The following is a 25454-nucleotide window of genomic DNA, read 5'->3' as shown; positions in this document are numbered from 1 at the left end:
TTGGAAGGGGCCTCAGAGGCTATCTAGTCTAATATCTTCATTTTACAAACGAGAAAACTGAGTTCTAGAGAAGTTACGTGACTTGCCCAGGGGCTCTGTCTCCAAAGCCAGAGGTTCTTTCAGTTTTTCCAGTCACTTTTTAGTAGTGACCAACTCTTCCTGACCGCATTTGGGGTATTCTTGGCAAAGCTACTAGAGTGGTTTGGCATTCCCTCTCTGGCTCATTTTATAGATAAAGAAACTGATGCAAACAGGGTTAAGTGACTTGCCCAGGGTCACACACCTAGTAAGTTTCTGAGGCCAGATTTGAACTCAGGAAGATGAGTCTTCCTAACTCCAGGGCCTATACTTTAACCACTTTGCCACCCGGCAGCCCCTAATCTGATAAATCATAGGCTCCTAGGATTTTAAAATTGAAAAGTACATTATAGGGCATCTAGCCCAAACTTGTCAATTTACTTATGAAAAACATGAAATTCAGAGATCCAAACCCTGGGACTCAACCCAGGGCTGGGATCTTTGATCCTTAGATCATTTACTGTATGTATCAGACTTGGCTCTGAATGCTCCTTGGCTCCCTCCCAAAACCAAATCCATCCTCAAAGAATTTGCCATCGATGAGGAAATGCAAGGTTGTGTCTTGGAGGCTGAAGGCACTTACCTATTATGGGGGAGCTCTGCCAATTACTAGATATGTCCACAAATCATACTGAGCATGAATCTTCTCACCAGCAAAATGAGAGCAGTAAGACTTACATAACTTACTACGTGAGCCATCAACAGCCTTGAAGCTCTGGACATACAGTGTGAGCTCATATTAAGAACCCTGACAGCTAGTGGTTGTATTCCTGGGGTGGGGAAAATGGAGGCACTGATTGCTGACTATAAAACAGGAGACCCAGCAACAGAGGGTGATAGCTTTGAGAAAACCCCTTCCCCTCTCTCTCCATAGCAGCAGAGCAAAGATTTTCATCCTGTTTTCATTTCCAAATGGTTTAAGCATGAATGACACAAGGCAGTGAGCTTCCTCCAGGCACAGATGTGTTGGGTAGCCTGTATTTCCCCATGGGGGGCGGGGGGAGTTGTTTACAAAGTCTCTGGAATGGTTTTGGTTGGTTTGATGGTATACCCAGGGGCATCTTGTTATATGTGGCCCCATTCCAGGGGAGTAGCAGCTGCAGGCTGCCTCTGCCATACCCAGTCTATCCAGAGCTGTAAAAGGAGTTAGGGCAATTCACCTGTGATGTAATAGTGAATGGCTACAAAGGACTACAAAACCATGCATCCCTTTTGACCCAGCAATACCACTACTACACCTGTGCCCAGAGAGATTTTTTTTAAAAAAAAAGCAAAGGAAAGGAAAAGTATTTACATGTACAAAAATATTTATAGCAGCTCTTTTTCTGGTGGCAAAGAATTAGAAATTGAGGGGATGCCCATCAATCGAAGGATGGCTGAACAATAACAAATTATGAAAGAGATACTTTCAGAAAAAAATTGGAAAGGCTTACATGAACTGATGCAGAATGAAATGAGCAGAACCAGAAAAACATTGTACACATTAACAGCAATATTGTATGATGATAAACTGTGAATGACTTAGCTATTTTCAGCAACACAAATATCCAAGCGATTCTAAAGGAACTATGATTAAAAATGTTATCCACCTCCAGAGAAAAAACTAATGGAATCTGAATGCAGATTGAAGCATACTATTTTGTTACTTTATTTTTCTTGTGTTTTTTTTCCCCTCTGTGTTTTCTTTCACAGCATGACTATTACAGAAATATGTTTTGCATGAAAAAAAAGTGAATGACTACATGCCCCTCCATCTGATGGTTGACTGAACATCTCACTAAGGCACACCCTTTTCCCCAGCATAGTACAAGCCCAAACCCCTTACACAGGGTTGCTGTGAGGATCAAGTGAAATAAGTTATGTGAAATTGATTGTTTGATAGCTTATTTCACTTAGGGAGAAATCACTAAGGACTAGATATGTAAGAGCTATTAGGGTGACTGAGGCCTATAGGAGACTGTTTGGAAGTTTTATCTCATTTAATACTATTACCAACTCATACCCAGATGGTCAGCTATAGGATGCCAATTAGAAGCCAAGGTGGGAGAGAAGGAGAGAGTGATTTAGAAGAGAAGAATGAGAAGGTAAAAAAGAAAAGTGCCTGATGGGCTCCAAGCAGAGCATAATTATTGCTGTCCCCTTAAGGGGTAAGGAACAGTCATGCACAATGTCCCAGAGGGGCCTGGACTTCCTATTATGTTTATTAATCATCTTGATGAAAATGGAAAGCCTGCATTGATTAAATTCACTAATGATCCTAAACTGAGCAGGAGAGTAAATTCCAGAAAGGATGGATTTATAAGGCAAGTAGGAATATTAATCAGCTCATCTTCTCTGAACCCGGTGGAAATAAATGAGATAGGATTTACTATAGATAACAGCATTGAAGTACACCTGGAGGGAAATGATAATGAGCCTCGATTCAAAGGAGGAAGCTGCTGTTTAGGAAACAATAATGATAAGAAATATCCAAGGCAGGAAGTGAATAATAAATTAAGGGAGGCTCAAAATAAAATCTCATTACAAATAACAATTTTACTTCTCTGCACAGCTGGGCCAGGGTGATGCAGTGCACAGCATCGGAGGATGTTCAATTTGGAAGGGACCTGAGAGATCATCTGTTCCAACCCCTTCATTTCAAAGAGAAAGGAACCGAGGCCCAGACAGAGGAAGGAATTTGTCCAAAGTCACACAGAGAATCAAGGACACAGTTGGGTCTAGAATCCAGTTCTCCTAAGTCTTAATTCACAGCTATTTCCCCCAAGTTTTGAGTTAAAAGCGCTTCACTTTCCACATAGGAACTGCAACTTTCATTAAAAGGGGATTCAGTTTAGTTTCCAGCTCCCCTGCTGATGCGTTTAGGGATCTTTGGCCACTCTACTAATATCCCTGTAGTCCACACTATAAAGTGTAAAATGTTGGGGGGAAAAATCAAGTAATCAAAAGAATCAGATCAAAATGGACACGTCTTATAGGAATTGTATTAGGTATCTTAAAATGAACAAACGGTATGCTAAAGATCAGTATCCAGCTTCTCCTACGTCCCCCCACACCTCTTACCTCTTTCTCTTTTTATTAGGTTCATCTGGCCTCTGACACAAATTGGCTGTGTGACCTTGGCCAAGCCACTCTTACGGCCCTAGACAACTCTCTACAATCAATCAGTCAATAAATATTTATTAAGCTCCTATTACCAGGCACTTATTATGCCAGGCACCATGCTATTCTCTCTACAAATAGAAGTTGCAGAAAACTCCTGATACCAATGAAAGTAACAATCCATTTGCTAGCCCTATCTCTATGTGAGGTTGGGCTAAGACAAAGTAAGTATGCAAAAAGGGCAGGACTGATTGTGAGCAAAATGTCGTAGGCTTTGTTAGACTCCCAGGCTTTTGGGCTCCTTTCTTCTTCATTCCTTCTTCTCTCCTGTGCCCTCATTCTGGGTCCCCAAAATGGCACCAGTTTGCTCTCCCAGGATGAAGCATCATACTCCAAACCTTTCTCCCTCCCAACTCCCCACTTCCTAAACAAAGCAGAATGTCCTATGCAGAGACTTATAGGATAAGGATTAGTGTATTACATTGAAAACCAGCCTGGCACCATGAAAAGAGGGCTGGATTTGGACTGGGTGAGGTGGGGGGTGGGGGTAGATGTTTGGGAGTTAGCAGATCTCTCTGTTCCCCTCAAATACTACTTCATGGGCACTGCCTCTTCCATCTTTGTCTTGGGTCAGCCCGGGGAGCATTGCTTACAGGTTTGGATTAAATGTGTGCCTCCAGACAGACACAAAAATTGAAATGTGAGAGCTTCTTCCCATAAGCCAGATGTGGAGCATGGCGACAGAAGTGATAGGTCACTTGTTGGTTTGTTTTTAATTTTCCACTTCCGTGGGGAATGCTCATTAAACTGTTGTCCTACCACCTGGCTCACATACCCCGGCACTGAGTTGACCAGTACAAAGGGGACAGCTAGTCCATTTCAAGAAGGCAAGGCTGCATTTTCAGGTTTTAAGGGTCCCATTTGCTTCAAGGAAAGAACAGAAATGTGCCTGATCATCATGGCCCACCTTCACTCCACTTATCTCTTAAAGTAAACAGGGGCTGAGATAATTACCCTGCCAGAAAGATGGGCCATAGTGAAGTCTGAGACTTTTCTGAAGTCATATTTAAGTGACTAAGCCAATCCTTGCCTCTGGTCCTTGACTCCAAGATGATATTCAATCCATACAATCAACTAATAAACATCTATTAAGCACCTACTGTGTGTCAGGTGCTGTTCTAGACCCTGGGGACACAAAGAGAAAAATGAAGCAGTCCCTTCCCTCATGGAGCTCGCATTCTATTGGGAGAGACAATAGGTACATATATAACAAATAGATGCCAAATATATACCAAATAAATACATGGTAATTTGTGAGTAGATAACACACAAAAAAAAAATGAAGAGATCAGGAAAGATGTCATGTAGAACATGGTGCCTAAGCTAAGTTTTGAAGGAAACAAGAGATTCTAAAGGGCAGGATGAGCAGGACTAGATTTCAGGAATGGAGGACAGCCAGTGAGAAGTTAGAGATGGTTGAGTGAATGTCATATGAGGCACGAGAGGGCCACTTTGGTTGGATTGTGGACTGTATGAAGGGCAATGGTGTATATATGATAGACTAGAAAGTAGCTTGGAAACTGGTTGTGAACGACTTCAAATTGTCAGAGAGTTTATATTTGATCTTTGAGGCAATGGGAGTTTATGGAGTAGCATAAAGTCATGGAAATGCTTATGTTTCAGAAAATCTACATTTTGGCAGTTGTGGATGATGGTATAGAGAGGAAAGAGGCTCAAGATAGGGGGGCAAATTAGGAGAATATTGCAATAGTCCAGGAGAGAGCTGACAAGGGCCTGAAACTGTTGCCCTATGAGCCCTATGAAACCCTGGCATTGAGCTGACCAGTACAAAGTCTAGTGCTAGTCCATTTCAAGAAGGCATGGCCACATTTTTAGGTTACAAGGATGCTATTTTCTTCAAGGGAAGAATGGTAGTATGCCTGATCATTATGTCCTACCTTCACTCCACTCATCTCCTGGGGTAAATAAGGGCCAAGTTTATGACCCTGTCAGAAAGATGGGTCATAGTGAAGTCTGGGACTTTCCTGAAGTCATATGTAAGCGATCAAGCCAATCTTTGCCTGTGATTCTTGACTGGTGATCTTTCAAGGAGAAAAGGGGGTGGGGAGAGGTTTGAGATGCCATGGAGGTAAAAATGGCATGATTTGGTAATTAATTGGATTTGGGGTGTGAGGAATCACAACAATAAAGTTATGAACTTCAGTGACTATGTGGAGAAAAGTTAGGAAGGGGGTAAATTTAGGGAGAAAGACAAGAGTTGTGCTCTAGATAGACTGAATTTGAGATGCTCCAGGACATCCAGTTTCAAATACCAAATGTCTAAGGCAGAAGGCCATTAGAAAATCAGTCTAGATGACATTTGAAATACAGGTGAAGTTAAGACCAATCTTGTACTAACCTTGGAAGAGTTTTAGAGTTATAAAAATTTACAATCATATCCATGAATAAGAACAGAAATCGCTGATGCTTACCGACATAAATAGGTTGACTCCATTCACTCCAAAGTCCATTCTTCCTACAACTGAAATGTACCGTAGCTCTTATTTTTAAAGAATGCTTACAAGTAGGATCAATTACCAAGTCGAAAGAATGTCCTTGAATTTTCTGTATCTAAACAAACAAATTGAAAAATTAACAAATATATTATTGAAAACTCTACTTTCAGGCAAACTATAAACATTTATTAAGATCTATTACATGTCAGGCATTGGTATAAGTGCTGGGGATACAAAGAAAAGTAAAAACAATCTAACGGGAGAGAGAATATGCAAAAAACTCTGTACAAATAAACTATGGACTGAAGAAATTATAAAAATAATCAATAGACAGATGGTATCAGGAAAACTTTCTATAAAAAGTGGGATTTTAGCTGCAACTTGACAGAAGCCAGAAGATGGAGAGGAGGAGAGAACTCTAGGCATGGAAGACAAGGAGTGAAGAGGTTTGAGGCCAGGAGATGAGCTTCTTTTGTGAGGAATAGCAAAGAGTCTAGTGATAGGTATGTTTGTGTGTGTGTGTGTCTGTGTGTGAATGTGTGTGTGTGTATGTTTGCATGCGTACATATGTTTGTGTGTATTACGTATATTTGTGTGTGTGTGCATGTGTGTACAGTGTAAGAATGCTAGAAAGGTAGACGGGCAGGTATTGAAAGGTTTTTAATGCCAAACAGAAGACTTGGCATTTTACCTTGGAGGTAACAGGAAATTGCTGGAGTTTACTGAGTAGGAGGGTGACATGGTCAGGCTTGTGCTTTAGGAAGATTGCTTTGGCAACTGAATGGAGAATGGGCTGGAATGGGGAGAGACTGGGTAGGGAGACCAAACAGTAGGCTATTGCAACAATCCAGGTATGAGGGCATGAGAGCCTTCACCAGGGGAGTAGCAGTGCCCAAAGACAGAAGTGGGCATATACAAGAGAAGTTATGAAGGTAAAAATCAAGAAGCTTTGGCAACAGAATAGATATAGATGGATAAAAGAAAGTGAGAAGTCAAAGATGAAACCCAAGTGTTAGCCAGGGTGACTGGGAGGATGTTGGTGCCCTCAAGGGTAATAAAGAAATTAGGAAGAAGAGAAGGTTTGTGGAAGAAATAATGAGTTCAGTTTGGGACATATTGAATTTAAGATGTCTATAGTACACCCTGTTCAAGATGTCCACTAGGAAGTTAGGACTAGACAAGTAAATCTGAGAAGCATCTGCATAGACATGACCAAGAAAGACTTCTTCAAGAGACATACAAATGAAAGATGGCTGGGGAAAGCCACATCCGATTCACAAAGAAGTAAAGTAATGTACTAATTCTGACTATCTATGGAGCCTCTACAATGTGCTATTCTAACACTTTGTCTAAGAGGGTAGGTGAACCCCCTGAGTTCTTGAAGAGTATGCCAACAGAGTGCAAACTGATAGAATCTTTATTCTAGAAAGGGTTTGAATATCATTCTGGCAAAAGACCAAATTGGCTTTATGAGGACCAGCCTAGCTTAGTATGGAGAGGCTCATCATGAGTCGGATGGCCACTTAGTAGTGAATTTTTTGGCCATAGCAACCCCTTAGATCAGGCCTGCAGAACCTGTGGCCTGCCAAAGAATTTTGGGTGGCCCACGAAAAATGTAGAGGATATTTTCCTCTCTATTTTTCATAGATGGCCTTTGGTGGGCTGCAGGTTGTGCAGGCCTGCCTTAGATTATAAACACTAACTTAGCTGTTGGTACCCAAAATGTAAGATCCCTTTCTAGTGACGAATTGATGTATTACTGGAGTAACTAAATTGTATAAATCATTCTTTTCCTGCTATAGATGAAGTCAAAAGGCAAAATGACATTGTAGCAAAAAGGAAAGATCGCCCACATGCTTTCTTTGGAGACTCAGATAAATGAGTTGATGGTGTTGGTTTTAGTGTGCATGTAAGGAAAATGGGAAATATCATTTCTTAGGACACACAACCATTTCACATTGCAGTGCTGATTATATTGAAACAGATTTGTGCTCATCAATTGGGATTTCCCCTCCAATGCTACAGAGTACAGCTCCTCTAATCCACTCCTGCTCATCCTACATAATTTGTATCCATGTCCTCCCATAAGCTCTCCAAGGCAGTATCCCCAACATGCTGGAAGTCTTCCACATTTTCTTCTGACATCTCCAGAATACCAGTGGAGCACCTAGAAGCTGTCCATCAGGAATTCCTTGTCCTTGTACCATGACAAACAGTTTATTTTTCTCTATTGTGTATTTCTCTGATAACATCCTTTTTGCCTGCTATTGTCCAAAGTTTATTCTTGGTTGTATTTGGCAGCCTACTCGCACCCACCATGCACTATTCTGTTGTCCTCTGTGTGATATCCCTTTTAATTCTTCAGAGATGATTTTGTTCATCTCTCCCAGGCATGTAAAATGCTCACATTAAATATCTGCAAAAACATCCCCAGGAAAGTAGTAAAGCTTATGACAACTGTCACTGAGGATGAGGAGATTTTGAAATTCTACTAAAAATTTCCAAATTTAAACAATATGCATTTTAATGCTTATTTATTTCAGTGCAAAGGTAGACATATGAAAAGAATAAAGAATATGTTGAAAAACATAGTTCATGAATAAGAAATAAGACAGAGCAAAGGATTACAGGCTATGCTGAAATCTCATGCTGATATATCATGAAGGTTTTCTCTTAAAAAAATCCTGGGAGGTGCTGAATGTGCAAAGACCAGAAGGAGGAGGACTGGAAGGGAAGGAGGAGAAAAAGAGGGAAGGAGGAAAGGAACGAATAAAGGAAGGAAGGAAGGAAGGAAGGAAGGAAGGAAGGAAGGAAGGGAAGGAAGCAAGGGAGGAAGGAAGGAAGGGAGGGAGGGAGGGAGGAAGGAAGGAAGGAGGAAAAGGAAGGAAAGAAGAAAGGAAGGAAGGAGGAAAGGGAAGGAAGGAGGAGAAGGAAGGAAGGAAGAAGAGAGGAAAGGAAGGAAGGAGGAGAAGGAAGGAAGGAAGAAAGGAAGGAAGGAAGGAAGGGAAGGAAGGAAGGAAGGAAGGGAGGAGGGAAGAAAGGAAAGGAAGCAAAGAAGGAGGGAGGGAAGGAAGGAAGAAAGGAAGGAAGGAGGGAAGAAAGGAAAGGAAGCAAAGAAGGAGGGAGGGAAGGAAGGAAGAAAGGAAGGAGGGAAGAAAGGAAAGGAAGCAAAGAAGGAGGGAGGGAAGGAAGAAAGGAAGGAAGGAGGGAAGGAAGGAAGGAAAGGAAGCAAGGAAGAAGAGAGGAAAGGAAGGAAAGAGGGAGAGAAGGAAGGAAGGAAGGAAGGAAGGAAGGAGGGAAGAAAGGAAAGGAAGCAAAGAAGGAGAGAAGGAAGGAAGGAATGAGGGAAGGAAGGAAGGAGGGAAGGAAGGAAGGAAAGGAAGCAAGGAAGGAGGGAGGAAAAAAGCAAAGAAGGAAGAAAGGAAGGAAGGAAGCAAAGAAGGAAGGATGGAAGGAAGGAAGGAAGAAGGGAGGGAGGAAACATTTTGACAAAAAGAAAATCACTTGTTTATGATATGAGTCATTTCCAAATCAGCTATACATGGTCCAACTACTAACTTGTTGCAAAAATCAAAATCAATAACAAATTATCCGAAAGAAGAAAAATAAGAAAAGATATGCAATTGAAGCAACTCCAATTAGAATTAATTAAATAAGCTGCTGACATTAAACATGAGAAAGGGAAAAAAGAACAGATGTGGACACAGACTACCACCATTTTCTAAGAAAGTTTAGGTTAATGGATGTAAATCAATATCCACAACAAGGAAACTAAAAAAGTCCAGAAGCCTCTATAGTTAGCAAACACTTAATCACCTTGCCAAGAGAGAGATACAGCAGCCAAAGGCAACATCAAATTAGATTATAAAGTTGTTCATTAAATCTTACGGGGGAGAATGGTATAAGATCCTGAGCAGTATAGGCTTATAAATCACCAAGGAGCAATAGAAGAAAAAAGTAGTATACAAAAATGTAGTACAAGACCCAGTTAAATATGATTATATCAAATGCATTTTAAAATAAACTTGAAGTAGACAATAAACTGACAGAATATGGAAAGATTTTTAATGACTTCTATAATAAACCTTTTTTCCATCAATAACAATAAAACTGGCATATTTTAATTCTAGTATCAAAGTTTCTTATGTCCTCTGGCATTAGGAAGTGGAAATGGTACTGATGAAAACAAGGGTGAAAAGAGCAACTGACTAGACAGGAAATCCATGGTGGAGGTCACACAGGTAAGGAATCAGTTCTCAAAATTACTCAATACAAGAGAGAATACCAAAAGATTGGAAAAATTCTCATACCTTGTTTTGCTCAAAAAGGCAATCAATATGTCAATTAATGCCAACCTGAATGCTTACTTTCAATTTAATACAGCAAACATTTATGGAGCGCCTACTGCACATACACCAATGTGCTAGGTTCTTGAGATAACAAAGCAAAAATGAAGCAGTTCCTTCCCTCGAGTGAATAATCTATACACCTATCTAAGAAATCCCTGTACAAGAAAAGGCAAAATTTCCAAATAATATGCTAAAGCAGACCATGTTATTATGCTCACACAATCAATTGAAAGATGCAGAGAATATGATTCCTCTGTAATTACTTAATATAATTTACCTTGAATGTTCTCCTATAAGATGTCACTAATTCATATGCCAAAGCAATGCAATATTTCTTGAAATATATAATAATAAATATAATTTTTTAACAAAATGTACCTTATTTATAACTTGTCTTTACTCCACTGTCACTTTCCACCAACCCTCTTCTAGACTGAACACTCCCTTTCAAAAAAAAAGAAAAACAACTGAGCCAAAGCATTTGATACCAAGACTGTTTCCGCCAACGTGTAAAACATTCTGACCTCGTTTTCTCATACCTCAGCCAAGAGAGGTATTTATCATGATCTCTTCTCTGAGACCTTCATTGGTTTTTCCAATATTCAGATTTAACTTCCTTCTATTAAAATTTTCATTTACATTATTATATTGTTTGTTATGTATATTGTTCTATTGGTTCTGCTTATTTCACTCTGTATTACTTCATATAAATCCCTTAATTTCTCCAAATTCCTCTTATTTGCCATTTCTTACAGTACAATAATACTTCATTACTTATTACTTTCCCTTACCCTCCTGTCTCATGAACTTCTCTATTTCTGTCAAGAGCACCATCCTTCCAGGTATCCTGGTTTTTAATTTGGGTGTTATCTTTGACTCTTTATGTTCATTCGTACCAAATTTCCAATCAGTTATCAAATATTATCATTTCAACCTCTACCATGTCTCTCAAATCTGTTCCCTTCTTTGCCCTGACACATCCATCCCTGTAGTCCAGACCTTCATCATCTCAGCTGGACTGTGGCAAAGGCTTCCTAATTTGTCTTCTAGCTTCCATTCTTTCCCTACTTTAATCCACCTCCAAACAGCCAACAAGGTGATTTTCTTAAGGTATAAGTCTAATAATCTCACTGCCTTATGCAATAAGTGCCAAGGGCTTCTTATTATCTCTAGGAGCAAATACAAATGCTGTTTTTGTCATTTAAAGCCCTTCACGACTGAGATCCAACCTACCTTTTCACTCTTATTATACATTACTCCACTTCATATACTTTATGATCTCGCTAATCTGGTCTTCTTAATATTCCTCAAACATTACACTCTATTTCCCACTTCTCTGCCTTTCTTTGGTTCTTTCTTACACTGACATGCCTAAAACACAATCCTTCCTTACCATCATTTTTCAAATTTCTGAGAAATTCTCACTATTTCTCAATTTTCTTTCAATATTCAGTTTAAGTACCACCTTCTACATGAAGACTTTCCTGATCTCACTAGTTGCTACTACCTCCCCCCAGGCACCCAATCACTCTGTATCTATTTTTTTATTTCTTTTGTATGTACCCCTATGAACGTGTTATCTCCTCTAGCTAGACTATAATGCCCTCAAGGGTAATGGCTGCTTCACTTTTGTCTTTGTTCACTCAGTGCCTGGTGCATGATGGTTGCTTAATAAATGTTTCTTGATTGATTGATTGATTCATTCATTCATTGGGAGAATGGTGGTACTGCTAACCCAAAACAGGATGACAAGAGAAAGAATAGGTTTGATTGGGTAGGAATATGATGAATACAGTTTCAGAGTTTGAGGTGCCAAGAGGATATAAAGATGAAAATATCTATCAGGCAGCTGGAAAAGTGAGTTTAGAGCTCAGAATGGACTTGAGGGCTTGGGATATGAGGGTGATCTATATTGTGGTACAAGTTGAAGGCATAGGAGTGGATGATATTGTCAAGGGAAAGAATATAAAGACTATAAACTTAGTTGGAGACAGAGCTTTGGGGAATTCATACTTTAGGGGTAAAAATGAACAAGAAGAGACAGAGTATGTGGTAGAGGTATAAAGTGAACCACCAGTGTCCTCTGGAATAAAAATCAAAGGAGTCAAGCGTTTCAAGGAAAAAGTGATTAATAGTATCCAATGTTATAAAGATGTCAAGAAGTAGTTAAACTGAGGCAAAGGATGGCCTAGTTTTTGAGTGGGCATTGCCTCAGACAAACTGAGACTTGGGAAAGACCTTAGCCAAGGTCTCCCACTGCATCTGGGGCCACATCCAGTTGTCTTGACCTATGTTTTGCCACCGGACTCCAATGGACACTGATGACTCCGGAGGAGAGAGTGAGGCTGACAACTTTACACAGCTCTGCCTCATTTAAATCTGATTCACTTCCAAGTCAAGACATCACCCTCCTGATGTCTTTGGTCCTCTTTAAGAAGGAAGGACAAACAACAAACAATGATGTCAAGGAGTATGAAGATTAAGAAAAGGATTTTGTATTCGGGAAGATGTCACTGTTTAGATTAAAGAGAACAGTTCTGTAGATCAATGGGCCCAAAAGTCAGATTGTAAGGGATGGAGGAATAAGAGGATAGTAAGGAAATAGAGGTAGTAAGTAGAAACTGCTATTTCTAAGAGTTTGGCGTGAAAGAGAGGAAAGAAATGTGTCTGTGGAACAGTTTTCCAAGGGGAAGCCAAATAGTCTGTAGAACCTGAACCCCCAATCTTGCCTTCATAAGCATCATGGTTCAACCAGAGAAACAGTAGTAGATAATTAACAGACCACCAAAGTAGATACAACACCATCTACTAGAATTACCTTTGAATAATCCTCTCTTATATTGTAGATATTCACTTCATAATCAAAACATTGCCTAGGAAAGTCAGAAACTGGTTTCTCCCATTGTATATACAGACGATTTCCTTCCAGTTTTGCAGTGACATTCATTGGAGGATTCACTTGATCTAGATTTGAAAATAAGAACCAATTTCATAAGAATAGATGCTCCCAGGTGCCATTTCAAAATTGTAAGGCATTTCTAGGATAGAATGTGAAATGTCTGCCAACTGCAGGCGCTAGCAGGGATCCTGGCAACCAAGTGGATTTTTAAACATAATTAACAATCTCTGATGCAGCACCAACTGAACCACTGTTTGCAAGACAAAATACCCACCCACAACCAAGGTCATCTCCAAGGTGAAGGGTAAAGTTTCTCCTAGATAGGGTCCTTGCTTAGGAGAATTCTTCCTCAACCTTAAATATGTCCTGTTCCTTAGTCTTAATAGAATTTAAAGTTATGGCTCCACTCCCAATGAGGTTTTACAATGCCTTCTCAGTTGTATTATAAGACCTTATTCTCCATATGACTCAGTCAGGGTAGACAGTCCAGATGACATGAGTCAGAAACGAATGGAAAGTATACAGAAATAGGAATAAGAGGATCTAGGTTCCAGTGACTGACTACGTGACCCTGGATTGTTCAGTTCTCCTTTTGGGGGCTCAGTGACCACATCTATGAAATTATGGGGTTAGATTAGATCTGAGATCCTTTCTAGCTCAAAAATACTCTTATTCAACAGAACCATTCATCTGTATAAAGTTTTTTTCCCCTTTTGAAGGTACTTTTTATATGTTCTCTCACTTGGCCTTCTCAGAGAGGCCTTATGAGGAAGGGAAAGGAGGTAGGTATTACCCCCTAGATCACAGGTCAGATCATTCAATTAGAGCTGGAGGGACTTCAGAACTCTAGTACAGCTCCTCTGTTTTGACAGATAGGGAAACTGAGGACCAGAGAGGTGAAATAATTTGCCCCCGGTCACCCAGGGGAATAATAAAGTCCAGACTAGAATCTAAATCTCTCTATTCCCAGTCTAGAGCTTTTTGTCTCCCTATTATTTGACTAGATCATTTTCCTCATTTTAGACAAGTTAAATGCCTCCTTTGGGTTACACAGATAATGAGTAGAACGTATGGATAGGGATTGAACATATGATTTCCCAGATGAGGAAACTCTGCCAATACAGGTTGACACTTTCTCTGAAACATTAAAGAGTTGCCTAGAGCAGTGGTTTCAAACTCAAATAGAAACCCTGAGGGCAGCATATTGACTTAGAAAACCACAAATTAACCTTATAGATGTTGTATTGTATTTTGATTTTTTTTACGCATTTCCTGATTCCATTTTAATCTGATTTCAGTGGGCATTTAGGAGTTTTGCTGACTGCTTGTGGAGTTTGACACTTCTAACCTCTCAGTAGAGGTTAAGCGGGGGTAGGGAACATGCTGACTGGAAGCTACATGTGGCCCTCTAGGTCCTTAAGTGCCACCCTTTTCCATTAAAGGTTGATGCAACCCCTTAGGCCTACAGTAGGGTGCTAACCTGTTTATCTCCCTCTTATAGAGAGACCCTGGTACAGTAGAAAGACACTGGAAATAGAGGTAGAAGGTCTGGATTTCAAGAGGCTTCACTACTCTTCATCTATAAAACAGGGATGATAAAATTCATCTGCCTGACCTACCTGACAAGGTGGACATAAGAATAAAATGAAAATACATACATGTATGTAAGAACTTGAAAATTCTGGAATGCAATAGTTATATTGCCTATACATAATCATGTAATTAGAAAATGCAAATCATTATTGTAAAGGTTTTCCCCTCCAACTTTAGATTTCAGGAACAGAGTGGCATAGTGTACAAAGGGCTGGTCTTTGAGTCATAAATATCTGAGTTCAAATCCTGCTTTAGACACTAGCTAGGCAATCCTGGGCAAGTCACTTAAGTGTCTTGGTCAGTTTCTTCATCTGTAAAATAAGGGGGCTGGTTGGCCTAACTGGCCTCTAAGGTTCTTTCTGATCTATGATCCCTTGAATCTGCCTTACCAATAGCATGGAGGTCAAACAGCTGATCCAATGGTTTGATGGCAATTTGTTTGCTTGAGCCATTAACATGTACTGCCAGCTGTCCACGCCCTTGTCTGTTTATCATAGTCTCCGGAAACCAGCAAGCTATATTTCTATTCCATGAATCTTTTTTATATTCTTGGCATTCTTCAGTGTGTGTGTCAAACCTAAATTATAATACAGATAAGTATTATAAAGCTGGAGAAAATTAGTTATTTGCATATATATACATATATATATATATGGAGAGAGAGAGAGAGAGAGAGAGAGAGAGAGAGAGAGAGAGAGAGAGAGAAGGCAACTATGTGGCTCAGTAGATAGAGCGCTCAGCCTGGAGACGGGAAGACCTGAGTTCAAATCAGACCTCAGATACTTACTAGCTGCATGACCCTGAGTAAGTAATTTAATCTGTTTGCTTTAATCCACAGGAGAAGGAAATAACACTCTAGTATCTTTGCAAAGAAAACATCACAGACAGCTTTGGCATGCTATGGTCCACAGTTTCATGAAGACTCAGACACAGCTGAACAAATGAACAACAAAGAGACAAACCTGTAGAACAGGAAGTACTGAGTATCCTCTGGGGCTTTCTTGCCAACCAACCAGGTGCAATGAAGAGACACATCATTCCTCAAGATGTTAGTGACACAAGTCAGATTCACAACTGATGTCCCAGGAGCTCCTGTGAGGCCAACACAATGTTAATCAGGGATATCCCTAAGACTGAGGCACTGAAGCAGAGTGGATAAAAAGCTGGTCTCAAAGGCAAGAAGACCCCTGACACTTCTCTCCTAGGCTACTGTGATAGTCTCCAAGTAGGTCGCCCTTCTTCTAATTCTCATCCCCTCTCCAATCCATCCTTCTTACTAAGCTGAAAAAAATAATCTTCCTAACACATGGCCCAGATGATGTCATTCTCTCAGTTCAAGAATCTCTACTTGTTCCCTGTTGCCTCTCAAATTATCAGAAATGTAGGACAAAATACGACCTCTTCATCTAGGGAAGAAGGAGAGGAAGGAAAGAGGGAGAACTTGAAGAATGAGTAGGATTTAGATAAAAAGAATGAAGTTGCCATTCTAGGCAGGGGAAAGTATCTGAACAAAGATGGGAGAACACAAGACCTTTTGGGGGAGACAGGCCAATTTGGCTAGAATAAAGGATTTACATATGGAAATAGTGAGAGCCTGGAGCAGCACTAAAACCTCTCTAAAGCAGCAATGAGCTGAATTGTTAGGGATTGCTCAGAATGGGAGAGAAGCCTTCATCAAGCCCACAGCTGCACTGACTCTGTAGCTCTGGGAGCTTCAGGAATACATTTGGCTCCCAGAACAATGGCTTAAAAGACAAGAGCTCAATGAAACTGAGTTAAAAAGTAACACTCTGGAGAGCTCCACACTCTGGAAGCCGATCCTCTGAGATTTTTTTTATGTCTTGGTGTCACAAATGCTAGCAAGCCTTCAGGCCAGCAATGAAATTGTCATAAATGAGGAAGAAGGTATGTTACTGTCAACAGTAATCCCTAAGAATGCAGCTGCAGAGAGTTCATGAACAGAAGAAAAATGTGGGCAGTTGAAAAATTCATCAGATGGGGCAGGCTAACAGCTTGTTTGCAGACAATTCAAAATGCTGGGACAGAAACAAGCTAGTTGAGTGAATGTAAAGGTATTTTTAGGGACATAAGGTAACACATTAGGTGAGAGGGTATGCTCAATGACTGATTCATGGTGACTTAACCAACCAAATCAACCATCATAAAACCAATCCAGTTGTGTATAACTATTATGGTCTACATGAGAAAATCTTTCCATTCACAGAAAAACTAGATGAACTGTGCTCAAGTCCATTTTGAAATTATCCAGGGAAAGTTCTCAAAAACTTCATATCTCAGAAATAACTTTTAATGTTTACTTTGGACCTATTCCACGTAATTTAAGTCAGAAGTGACTTTTTCATTATTAATGGTTTTCCTTCAAAGTGTGCTCAAATCTGGTTGGGAAGAAACTGAGCTGGTTTCTAAACTTGAGTCAGCCTGTGGTTAGCAAGGCTTCCGGCTCATCCAGCACCCCTACCTGGGAGTGACTAGCACAAGTCTGTGCTCTTTGTAGGTGTTCCATGAATATTTGTTGAAGGAGTGGAAAAGCTGATCAATTACCAACAAGGAATATAAAGATGATGTTTCTCAAAGAACGAGAAAGTCCTTCAGATTTTGTTTTCAGTCACTGATGTAATTCTGGAGCCTGGGGCTGTACAACACGGCTACTCATGGTTCCTTCCAGGCCTATGACATAGGCAAGATAGCTAAGTTTGGAAATACATACTAATAAAACAAAACTAACAAGACAGCTGCATCACAATGGAGGAAATGAGATGATGATAATGATGATGATGATGATGATGATGATGATGATATCTGTATTTTTTTCAAGCATTTTCATGCTTTTCATCATGATTTCTCTTTCTGTCTAAAAACAAGGCCAACTGTTTCCAGGTGTGTTCCCATGTCCCAGAAACTGAAAGTATATTTCTTTATTTTTAACTTTTCTCTACTTTTTTTCTTTTCCAAATGTTCAACTGAAAGTAGCACTAATTAAAGGGTTTACATACCCTAAATTTTCTCTGTAAACTAATAAACCAAGCAGCAGTTTATTAGTTTATACCCCTTAACTTATACCCTTAACCTCAGATGATTTGGTCTTAATGTCATCTCCAACTCCACCAACTAAGTTCCCTTTATCAGTTTTAGAATCCCCAAACCATTAACATCAGTCAGTGAACAACCATCTATCGAGCACCATCTGGACATTATGGGACATACAGCAATGATAGAATATAGTCCCCATCCCCCAAAACTTACAATATTGTTGGGAAGGCAAAGCAAATACAAAAATACGTAATGACACATTTTAGAGCCCTTTAAGAATGACTGAAATTGTTTCATAACAACCCTATGAGGGAAGTTTTAAGATATTATTAACCCAAAGAATCACAAAATTAAAAGAGACCTCAGAAGGCATCTAGTCCAACCAATCTCTGGGGAAAAAAATCCCTTCTTCAATAGACACTAAAAGTGACAAGAAGAGAGGAGAAAAGATGTATTAGAGTCAAGACTTGATCCCAAGGCTTCACGCCTAGAGGCTAGCTCTCCATCTACAACTATGCTGCCTTTGTGAGGGAGAATATCGAGAGCTTAGTGAGGAGCCTATGGTAAAGTCTGCACTTAGGGACCGAGAAGGGAGTCAGAGAAAAGAGAAGATGCACTTGGAGATAGGAAAAGGAAGCAGTTCTCAAACTTTTCAGTCTTAGGACCCCTTCATGTAAACTCTTAGAAATTATTATTTTTATGTATTAGTGATTTTATTTAATATTTTAGTTTTCAACACTGATTTCCACAAGATTTTGAGTTACAAATTTTCTCCCCATTTCTACCTTCCCACCTATTACCAAGATGGCATATATTCTGATTGCCTCATTCCCCAGTCAGCCCTCCCCTTTTTCACCCCACTCCCCACCCCCTTCCCTTTTCCCCTTACTTTCTTGTAGGGCAGGATAAATTTCTATGCTCCATTCCCTATATATCTTGTTTCCCAGCTGCATGCAAAACACAACTTTTTTTTGAGCAACTGCTTTTAAAAATTTGAGTTCCAAATTCTCTCACCTCTTCCCTTCCCACCCACCCTCCCTAGGAAGTGCAGCAATTCAACATAGATCACCCATGTATCATTACGTAAAACACTTCCACAATGCTCATGTTGTGAAAGGCTAACTATATTTTCTTCCATCCTATCCTGTCCCCCTTTATTCAATTTTCTCCCTTGACGCTGTTCCTTTTCAAAGGCATTGGATTTTGCTTACCTCCTCCTCCTATCTGCCCTCCCTTCTATCATCCCCCCTTTTTTATCCCCTTCCCCTTACTTTCCTGTGGAGTAAGATACCCAATTGAGTGTGTATGTTATTCCCTCCTCAAGTTGAATCCGATGAGAGTAAGATTCCCTCATTCCCCCTCACCTGCCCCCACTTCCCTTCCAATAGAACTGCTTTTTCTTGCCACTTTTATGTGAGATAATTTACCCCATTCTATCTCTCCCTTTCTCCCTCTCTCAATATATTCCTCTCTCACCCCTTAAATTTACTTAATTTCTTTAGATATCATCCCTTCATATTCAACTCACCCCGTGCCCTCTTTCTATATTCCCTTCAACTCCCTAATACTGAGAAAGGTCTCATGAATTATACACATCATCTTTCAATGTAGGAATGTAAACAAAGCAGTTCACCTTTAGTAAGTCCCTTATGAATTCTCTTTCTTGTTTACCTTTTCATTCTTCTCTTGATTCTTGTATTTGAAAGTCAAATTTTCTGTTCAGCTCTGGTCTTTTCATCTAGAAATCTTGAAAGTCCTCTATTTTATTGAAAATCCATATTTTTGCCTTGGATCATTATACTCAGTTTTGCTGGGTAGATGATTCTTGGTTTTAATCCTAACTCCTTTGATCTCTGGAATATCATATTCTAAGTCCTTTGATCCCTTAATGTAGAAGCTGCTAGATCCTGTGTTATTCTGATTGCGTTTCCACAATACTCAAATTGTTTCTTTCTGGCTGCTTGTAGTATTTTCTCCTTCACCTGAAAACTCTGGAATTTGGCAACAATATTCCTAGGAGTTCTCTTTTTGGGATCTTTTTCAAGAGGTGAACAGTGGATTCTTTCAATTTCTATTTTACCCTCTGGTTCTAGAATATCAGGGCAGTTTACCTTGATAATTTCTTGAAAGATGATGTCCAGGCTCTTTTTTTGATCATGGCTTTCAGGTAGTCCAATAATTTTTAAATTATCTCTCCTGGATCTATTCTCCAGGTCAGTGGTTTCTCCAATGAGATATTTCACACTGTCTTCCATTTTTTCATTCCTTTGGTTCTGTTTTATAATATCTTGATTTCTCATAAATTCACTAGCTTCCATTTGCTCCAATCTAATTTTTAAGGTGTATTTTCTTCAGTGGTCTTTTGGACCTCCTTTTTCATTTAGCTAATTCTGCCTTTCAAGGCATTCTTCTCCTCATTGGCCTTTTGGAGCTCTTTTGCCATTTGGGTTAGTCTATTCTTTAAAGTGGTATTTTCTTCAGTGTTTTTTTGGGTTTCCTTTAGCAAGTCACTGACTTGTTTTTCATGGTTTTCTTGCATCACCCTCATTTCTCTTCCCCATTTTTCCTCTACTTCTCTTACTTGCTTTTCCATGTCCTTTTTGAGCTCTTCCATGGCCTGAGACAAATTCATATTTTTCTTGGAGGCTTTTGATGTAGGCTCTTTGACTTTGTTGACTTCTTCTGGCTGTATGTTTTAGTCTTCTTTGTCACCAAAAAAGGAATCTAGAGTTTGAGTCTGAATTTGTTTTCGCTGCCTGTTCATGTTTCCAGCCAACTACTTGACCCTTGAGCTTTTCGTCAGTGTATGACTGCTTGTAGAGTAGAGAGTACTTTGTCCCAAGCTTTAGGGTCTAAGCACTGCTGTTTTCAGAGCTACTTCTACTCCACCGTCACCCCAGGTTCTGTCACAACAGTGCTCCTCCTCCCCCAAGAACTGCCAAACAGGACCACAATTCAGATCCAAGCTGGGCACAGCAAGAGAATCTGCCTTTGTGCCCACAAGGTGCTTCTTGCACTCCTGCTCTGATCCGCTGCTAGATTCCTCCCACTATGTGAGCCAGGGACTTGGGAAGCAGCTGACGTTGGAGTTCTGGAAGCAGCCTCAGGAGCTTCCTGCTGCTGTAAGACCTCCTCCACCCCCAGAGCTGGTGGCTGGACCGCTCTGAACTCAATCCCACAGTCTCCCCCTAACCTGCTCTTTGGGGTTTGTGGGTTGAGAAGTCTGGTAACTGCCACAGCTCACTGATTCATGGCCCCAAGGCCTGTTCTAGCTGGCTGACTCAGGGTCTGGTCTGTCCTAGCTCAGCCCATGCTGGGCTGCCCTCCGCTCTCAGCACCATGAGATAGACCCTTCCTGGCAACCATCCAGGCTCTCCTGGGCTGGAGACCTGTTTCCCTCTGCTGTTTCATGGGTTCTGCAGCTCTAGAATTTGTTCAGAGCCATTTTTTACAGGTGTTTGGAGGGATGTGGTGGGGAGCTTAAGCAAGTCCCTGCTTTCCAGCTGCCGTCTTGGCTCTGCTCACTCTTAGAAATTATTGAAGACCTTGAGCCAGAGTTTTTGTTTAGGTGGCTTATATAATGATATTTACTGCATTAGAAATTAAAACATCTTAGCATTATAAATAGCAAATAGTTTTGACCTCATGGATCCCTTGAAAGAATCTGGGGGCTCCCAGGGGTTTTCGTTCTACCCTTTGAGAACAACTAGTATGGGAAAAACCATGGTAGGGTAGTGACTAGTTGACGTCTAAGAGAGGTAGTGTGGTATAGAACAATTAAAAAGTCTTAAACTTGGAGTCAAGAGAGGCCTGTGTTTGGATCCCAACCCAGACCCTTGTGAGTCATGTGACCTTGGTAAAGTCATTTAACTGCTCTAAGCCCCAGGTACAAAATGGAGAGAATGGCCCACGTACAACCTACCTCACAGTGTTCTTGTTGAGGGGAAAGAGCTATAGGAAAATGAGGTCCCTTCTGGGGACCAACAGGTGCCAAGGGAGGGACTTTAAATCTAGTTCATTTCCTGGTCATTCAGAAAAGACAAATCTACATCACCTCAGACAGAAGACTAGCTAGCTGGATGGCTGGATAGATAGAGATATAACTTTATCAAATATGCATACATATAGTATTTTATAAAGTTTAATGTCAGGAACATCTCCAGTTATTCAGATCTTCTGAGTTAGAAACCCAGGAAATGTGTAAATTGATGTCATTAGGTCAGTACCTATTTGGCTCTTATCACCCAGAATAGTGATCTTTTCATAAAAGGGGGCTCCTTTTTACAGTCAAAAATGTTGCAAATATTTTTGGACATGGCTAGTGTGGGAATTTAAAATGGGCTTTATGTTTCTTGCTTTCTCAGTGGGTAGGAGAGGGAGAGGTGGGAGGGAGAAAATTCAGAACCAAAAGTAAAATAAAATTGATTTTTTTTAATAATGGCTATAACAACTGAGAAAAAAATGTTGCAGACCCTCACATGGTAATAGTTGTACAAGTAGTGCTCCTTCAGTGAGAAAATACATAACAAAAAGTTACCATGATTTTAATAATGCTTTTAAACATATACATATACTAGCAATCACATCAGCTTCTCTACACATTTGAAAAACTGTAATACATGGGAGACATCATTTATTCATTCTGGGAAAGGCATATTTAGTGCACATGTGACTGACAGACCCTTTGTAATAATTCTGGTTTTCTTCCCCATCTCTATCTCCACCTGTCCAGGTATCAGAGAATTTTTAGATTTAGAAGATGTGTCAGGGACCATCTAGCCTAACCCATCCCTTAGAAAGAAGTTCCACTGCTTCACAACCTTCAATGACAGGCTACCTCCAAAGGCAGCCTATTTCAACTTTAATTGTTAGACAGTTTTTCTTTACATTTGGCCTAAATTTGCCCCCTAGCCTACCCTTCCCTCTAACTTTCACATACTGCTTATGGTTTTACTTTTGGGAAGAAACAGAATGAATCTAATCCCTCTTTAGAATGGAAGTCTTTTAAATATTTGAAGGCAGCTATCACATCCTCCCTGAATCTTCTCTTCCCCAGGATAAACGACCTTAATTTCTTTCATTGATCTTTTGCATTGACCTAGATTAAAGGCTTTTTACTATCCTGGTAACCTTCTTCTGGATACCCTCCAAGTCAAATTGTGCTGCCTAGAACTGAACAAAACACTCCACATACAGTTTGAGCAGGGGAAAGTATAGGAGAACTATCACTTCCCTATGCCTGTGTAAGGGTGGGGTCAGAATCATCCCATTTGGCTCTGGTGCCTTGACTAGTTGCAAACACTTTTTGATTGACTCAAACAATCAGGTATACAAAGACAAGCAATATCAAAGTTCAAAGACTGGAGATATCAAGGAGAATCATTGGCTCTATAGACATCTCAGAGTTGGGGACCTAGGCTGATTGAAGGGCCAAGAAAAGGTGAGCTCTTTCCTCCACTTCCCCTCCCAATGCCTATTTGTCCACAGACAACCATAATATAATCTGATGTTTCACTATCTGAATGTTCCCAGTAAACTGAATTTTGCCTCAATCACAAAGAGCCCAGGGGTTAACTAGAACTAGATATAAATGGAAGGCTATGTAGAGAGCCTAACCTCTCCACAAATATCAGGAACTTTCCCAACTTGGAGGTTGGAGTGATTGTGACTAAACTTAGAGTTTTTCATCTAAAATAAATTCCCTAAGGCCGAGGAGGAGGAAACAATGTGGACATAAGGACCCATTTCATTGCCACCTATATTATTGTAACAGGCTGTTACACCTATAAGCTATACCTTTCTTAATGAAGCTAAAAATCACATTAGCTTTCTGGGTGGCTACATCACGTTACTGACTCATATTCAACTTGCAGTTCATAAAAACATCCAGATCTTTTTTGACAAACCACCTTACAATGATGGTGATGATGATGCTGGTAGTTATATGGCACTTTAAGGTTTGCAAAGTGCTTTGCAAATATTATCTCATTTTATCTTTACAACAACACTGCGAATTAAATGCTATTATTTCTCCCATTTTTCAGTTAAGGAAAATGAGACAGAAGTTAAGTGACTTGCCCAGGATCTCTCCTAAAATGTACTTATACAGTCATTTCTTTGGAACTCAAGTACAAGACTAAATTTCATGCTATTAGATTCAGCCCCGTGTTTCAGTTTGTCAGAATCTTTTTTGGATCCTAACTTGGTCACCCAGTACATCAGCTATCCCTCCCAGCTTTGTGTCATCTGCAAATCTGATCAGATGCCACCATGCCTTCAGCCAAGTAATGCCAATTACAATTGCAATTGCGATTGCAAAGGACCATTTGTCAGCCATTTGTGTCCCCCCCTTCCTGGTGCAACAATCTTTTTCTTCAGTGGGGATGGGGTGGAGGGGGAGGTGGAGACAGATAGACAGACAGAGAAAGAGAGACAGAGACAGAGAGATGAGGGGGAGAGAAATAGAGATGAAGCAGCATTGCCCTCTGTCTATTGTCATCATCCATCTGTACCAAGCAGAAGCCCCATCCCTTTCTTGATCCCCATCTTTCCTCTAAAATGGTTTTAATAATAATAGCTAGCATTTACATGGTTCTTTAAGGCTCACAAAGTGCTTTATACTTTTATTATCCCCATTTTACAGATGAAAAAATGAAGAGAAATATTAAGTGACCTGTCCAGGTTCATACATCTAGTAAGTGTCCAAGATAGGACAGGAACTCCATTTTTCCTGACTCAAGCACTCTATCCACTTTGCAACTTTGCTGCCTAAAAAAGACCACTCCTACCCCACCCCACCCTACCCACCCCAGACTTTTTGTTGTCCTTAGCTTTCCTCGCCAGACTAAGCCCATTTTAAGCTTTAGTGTTCCTGATACTATTCTTACAGAACTATGCCACATGTCTCTGATCATCCTCTTTTGTCTGCATTTGCTCTCATCTTCTGTACAAGACATTTTAAAATGTAAGTTTATTGGTTAGTGCTGTGTGCATCCAAATGACTCTCTTTAGACTACTTCAATTCTTTCTGATCAGAATTATTTCTGCTCTGTCTTCAAAATTTTGTCCTTGAGTGTTTCCCAGTCCTTGTGAGTTGACTTATCATGTAGAATTTTAATCCATGATATCCTACCTAATCCTCCTCTGAATCCTTTGACATCTGCTCTTCACAAATCCAGAGTACATTTCAGATGATGACTGGCTTTAACCTCCTTTCTCTATCACAAACTATAGGATGGAAAGGTCACCTTCCTCAGATTCCCTATCTCTTCACCCCAGCAAACAGTTCTTCCCTGTTAGTGAGAACCAGAATCCAGAAGAGAATTTTCCTTTGTTTGGTTCCTTCACTTTTTGAAGGATAAAACTTTCATAAAGATTAATCAAGAAATTTAACTGAATTGATAGGCTTTTGGCAGACAGTGGGAGGAGGGAGAAAGGGAGGGAGGAAGAGGAGAGAACAGAAGGGAAGAGAGGAGAGGAGAGGAGAGAAGGGAAGAGGAGAGGAGGGGAGGGGAGGAGAGGAACGAGAAGAGAAGAGAAGAGAAGAGAAGAGAAGAGAAGAGAAGAGAAGAGAAGAGAAGAGAAGAGAAGAGAAGAGAGGGAAAGAAAGAGAGAGAAGGGAAAGAAGGGAGGAGGGGGGAAGGAGGGAAAGGAGGGAAACAGAATGGTGAGGAGGAAGGTAAGAAGAGGAGGGTAAGGAGAGAAAGGGGGAGGGCAGGGCAGTGAAAGGAGGAGGAGGGAGGGAGAGGTCCCTCCAGCAGATATCTGCATATGTGAGGTCCCCCTTCACTACTATATTATGGCTCTATCTGCTTACAACCTGTTTCTCAATGTTCTCATCTGTTTCCCCCATCTGCTCAGGTGGTCTGC

General features: G+C 40.3%; 1 protein-coding gene across 1 annotated transcript in view; it reads right to left on the bottom strand.

Moving 5' to 3' along the window:
- IL5RA (interleukin 5 receptor subunit alpha) overlaps positions 1–25454 on the bottom strand; it is a 44915-nt gene that overhangs the window by 15370 nt on the left and 4091 nt on the right. Inside the window, exons 4-7 of the mRNA XM_036739452.1 lie at positions 15497–15626; positions 14924–15111; positions 12861–13006; positions 5670–5808 (exon numbers count right to left, since the gene is read on the bottom strand). Of these exons, the coding sequence (XP_036595347.1) occupies positions 5670–5808; positions 12861–13006; positions 14924–15111; positions 15497–15626 (603 nt within the window). The remainder of the gene's footprint in view (positions 1–5669; positions 5809–12860; positions 13007–14923; positions 15112–15496; positions 15627–25454) is intronic.

Source organism: Trichosurus vulpecula, chromosome 9 (genome assembly GCF_011100635.1).
Source record: "Trichosurus vulpecula isolate mTriVul1 chromosome 9, mTriVul1.pri, whole genome shotgun sequence".
Lineage (NCBI taxonomy): Eukaryota > Metazoa > Chordata > Mammalia > Diprotodontia > Phalangeridae > Trichosurus > Trichosurus vulpecula.
This window is presented reverse-complemented; position numbering and strand designations above follow the sequence as displayed.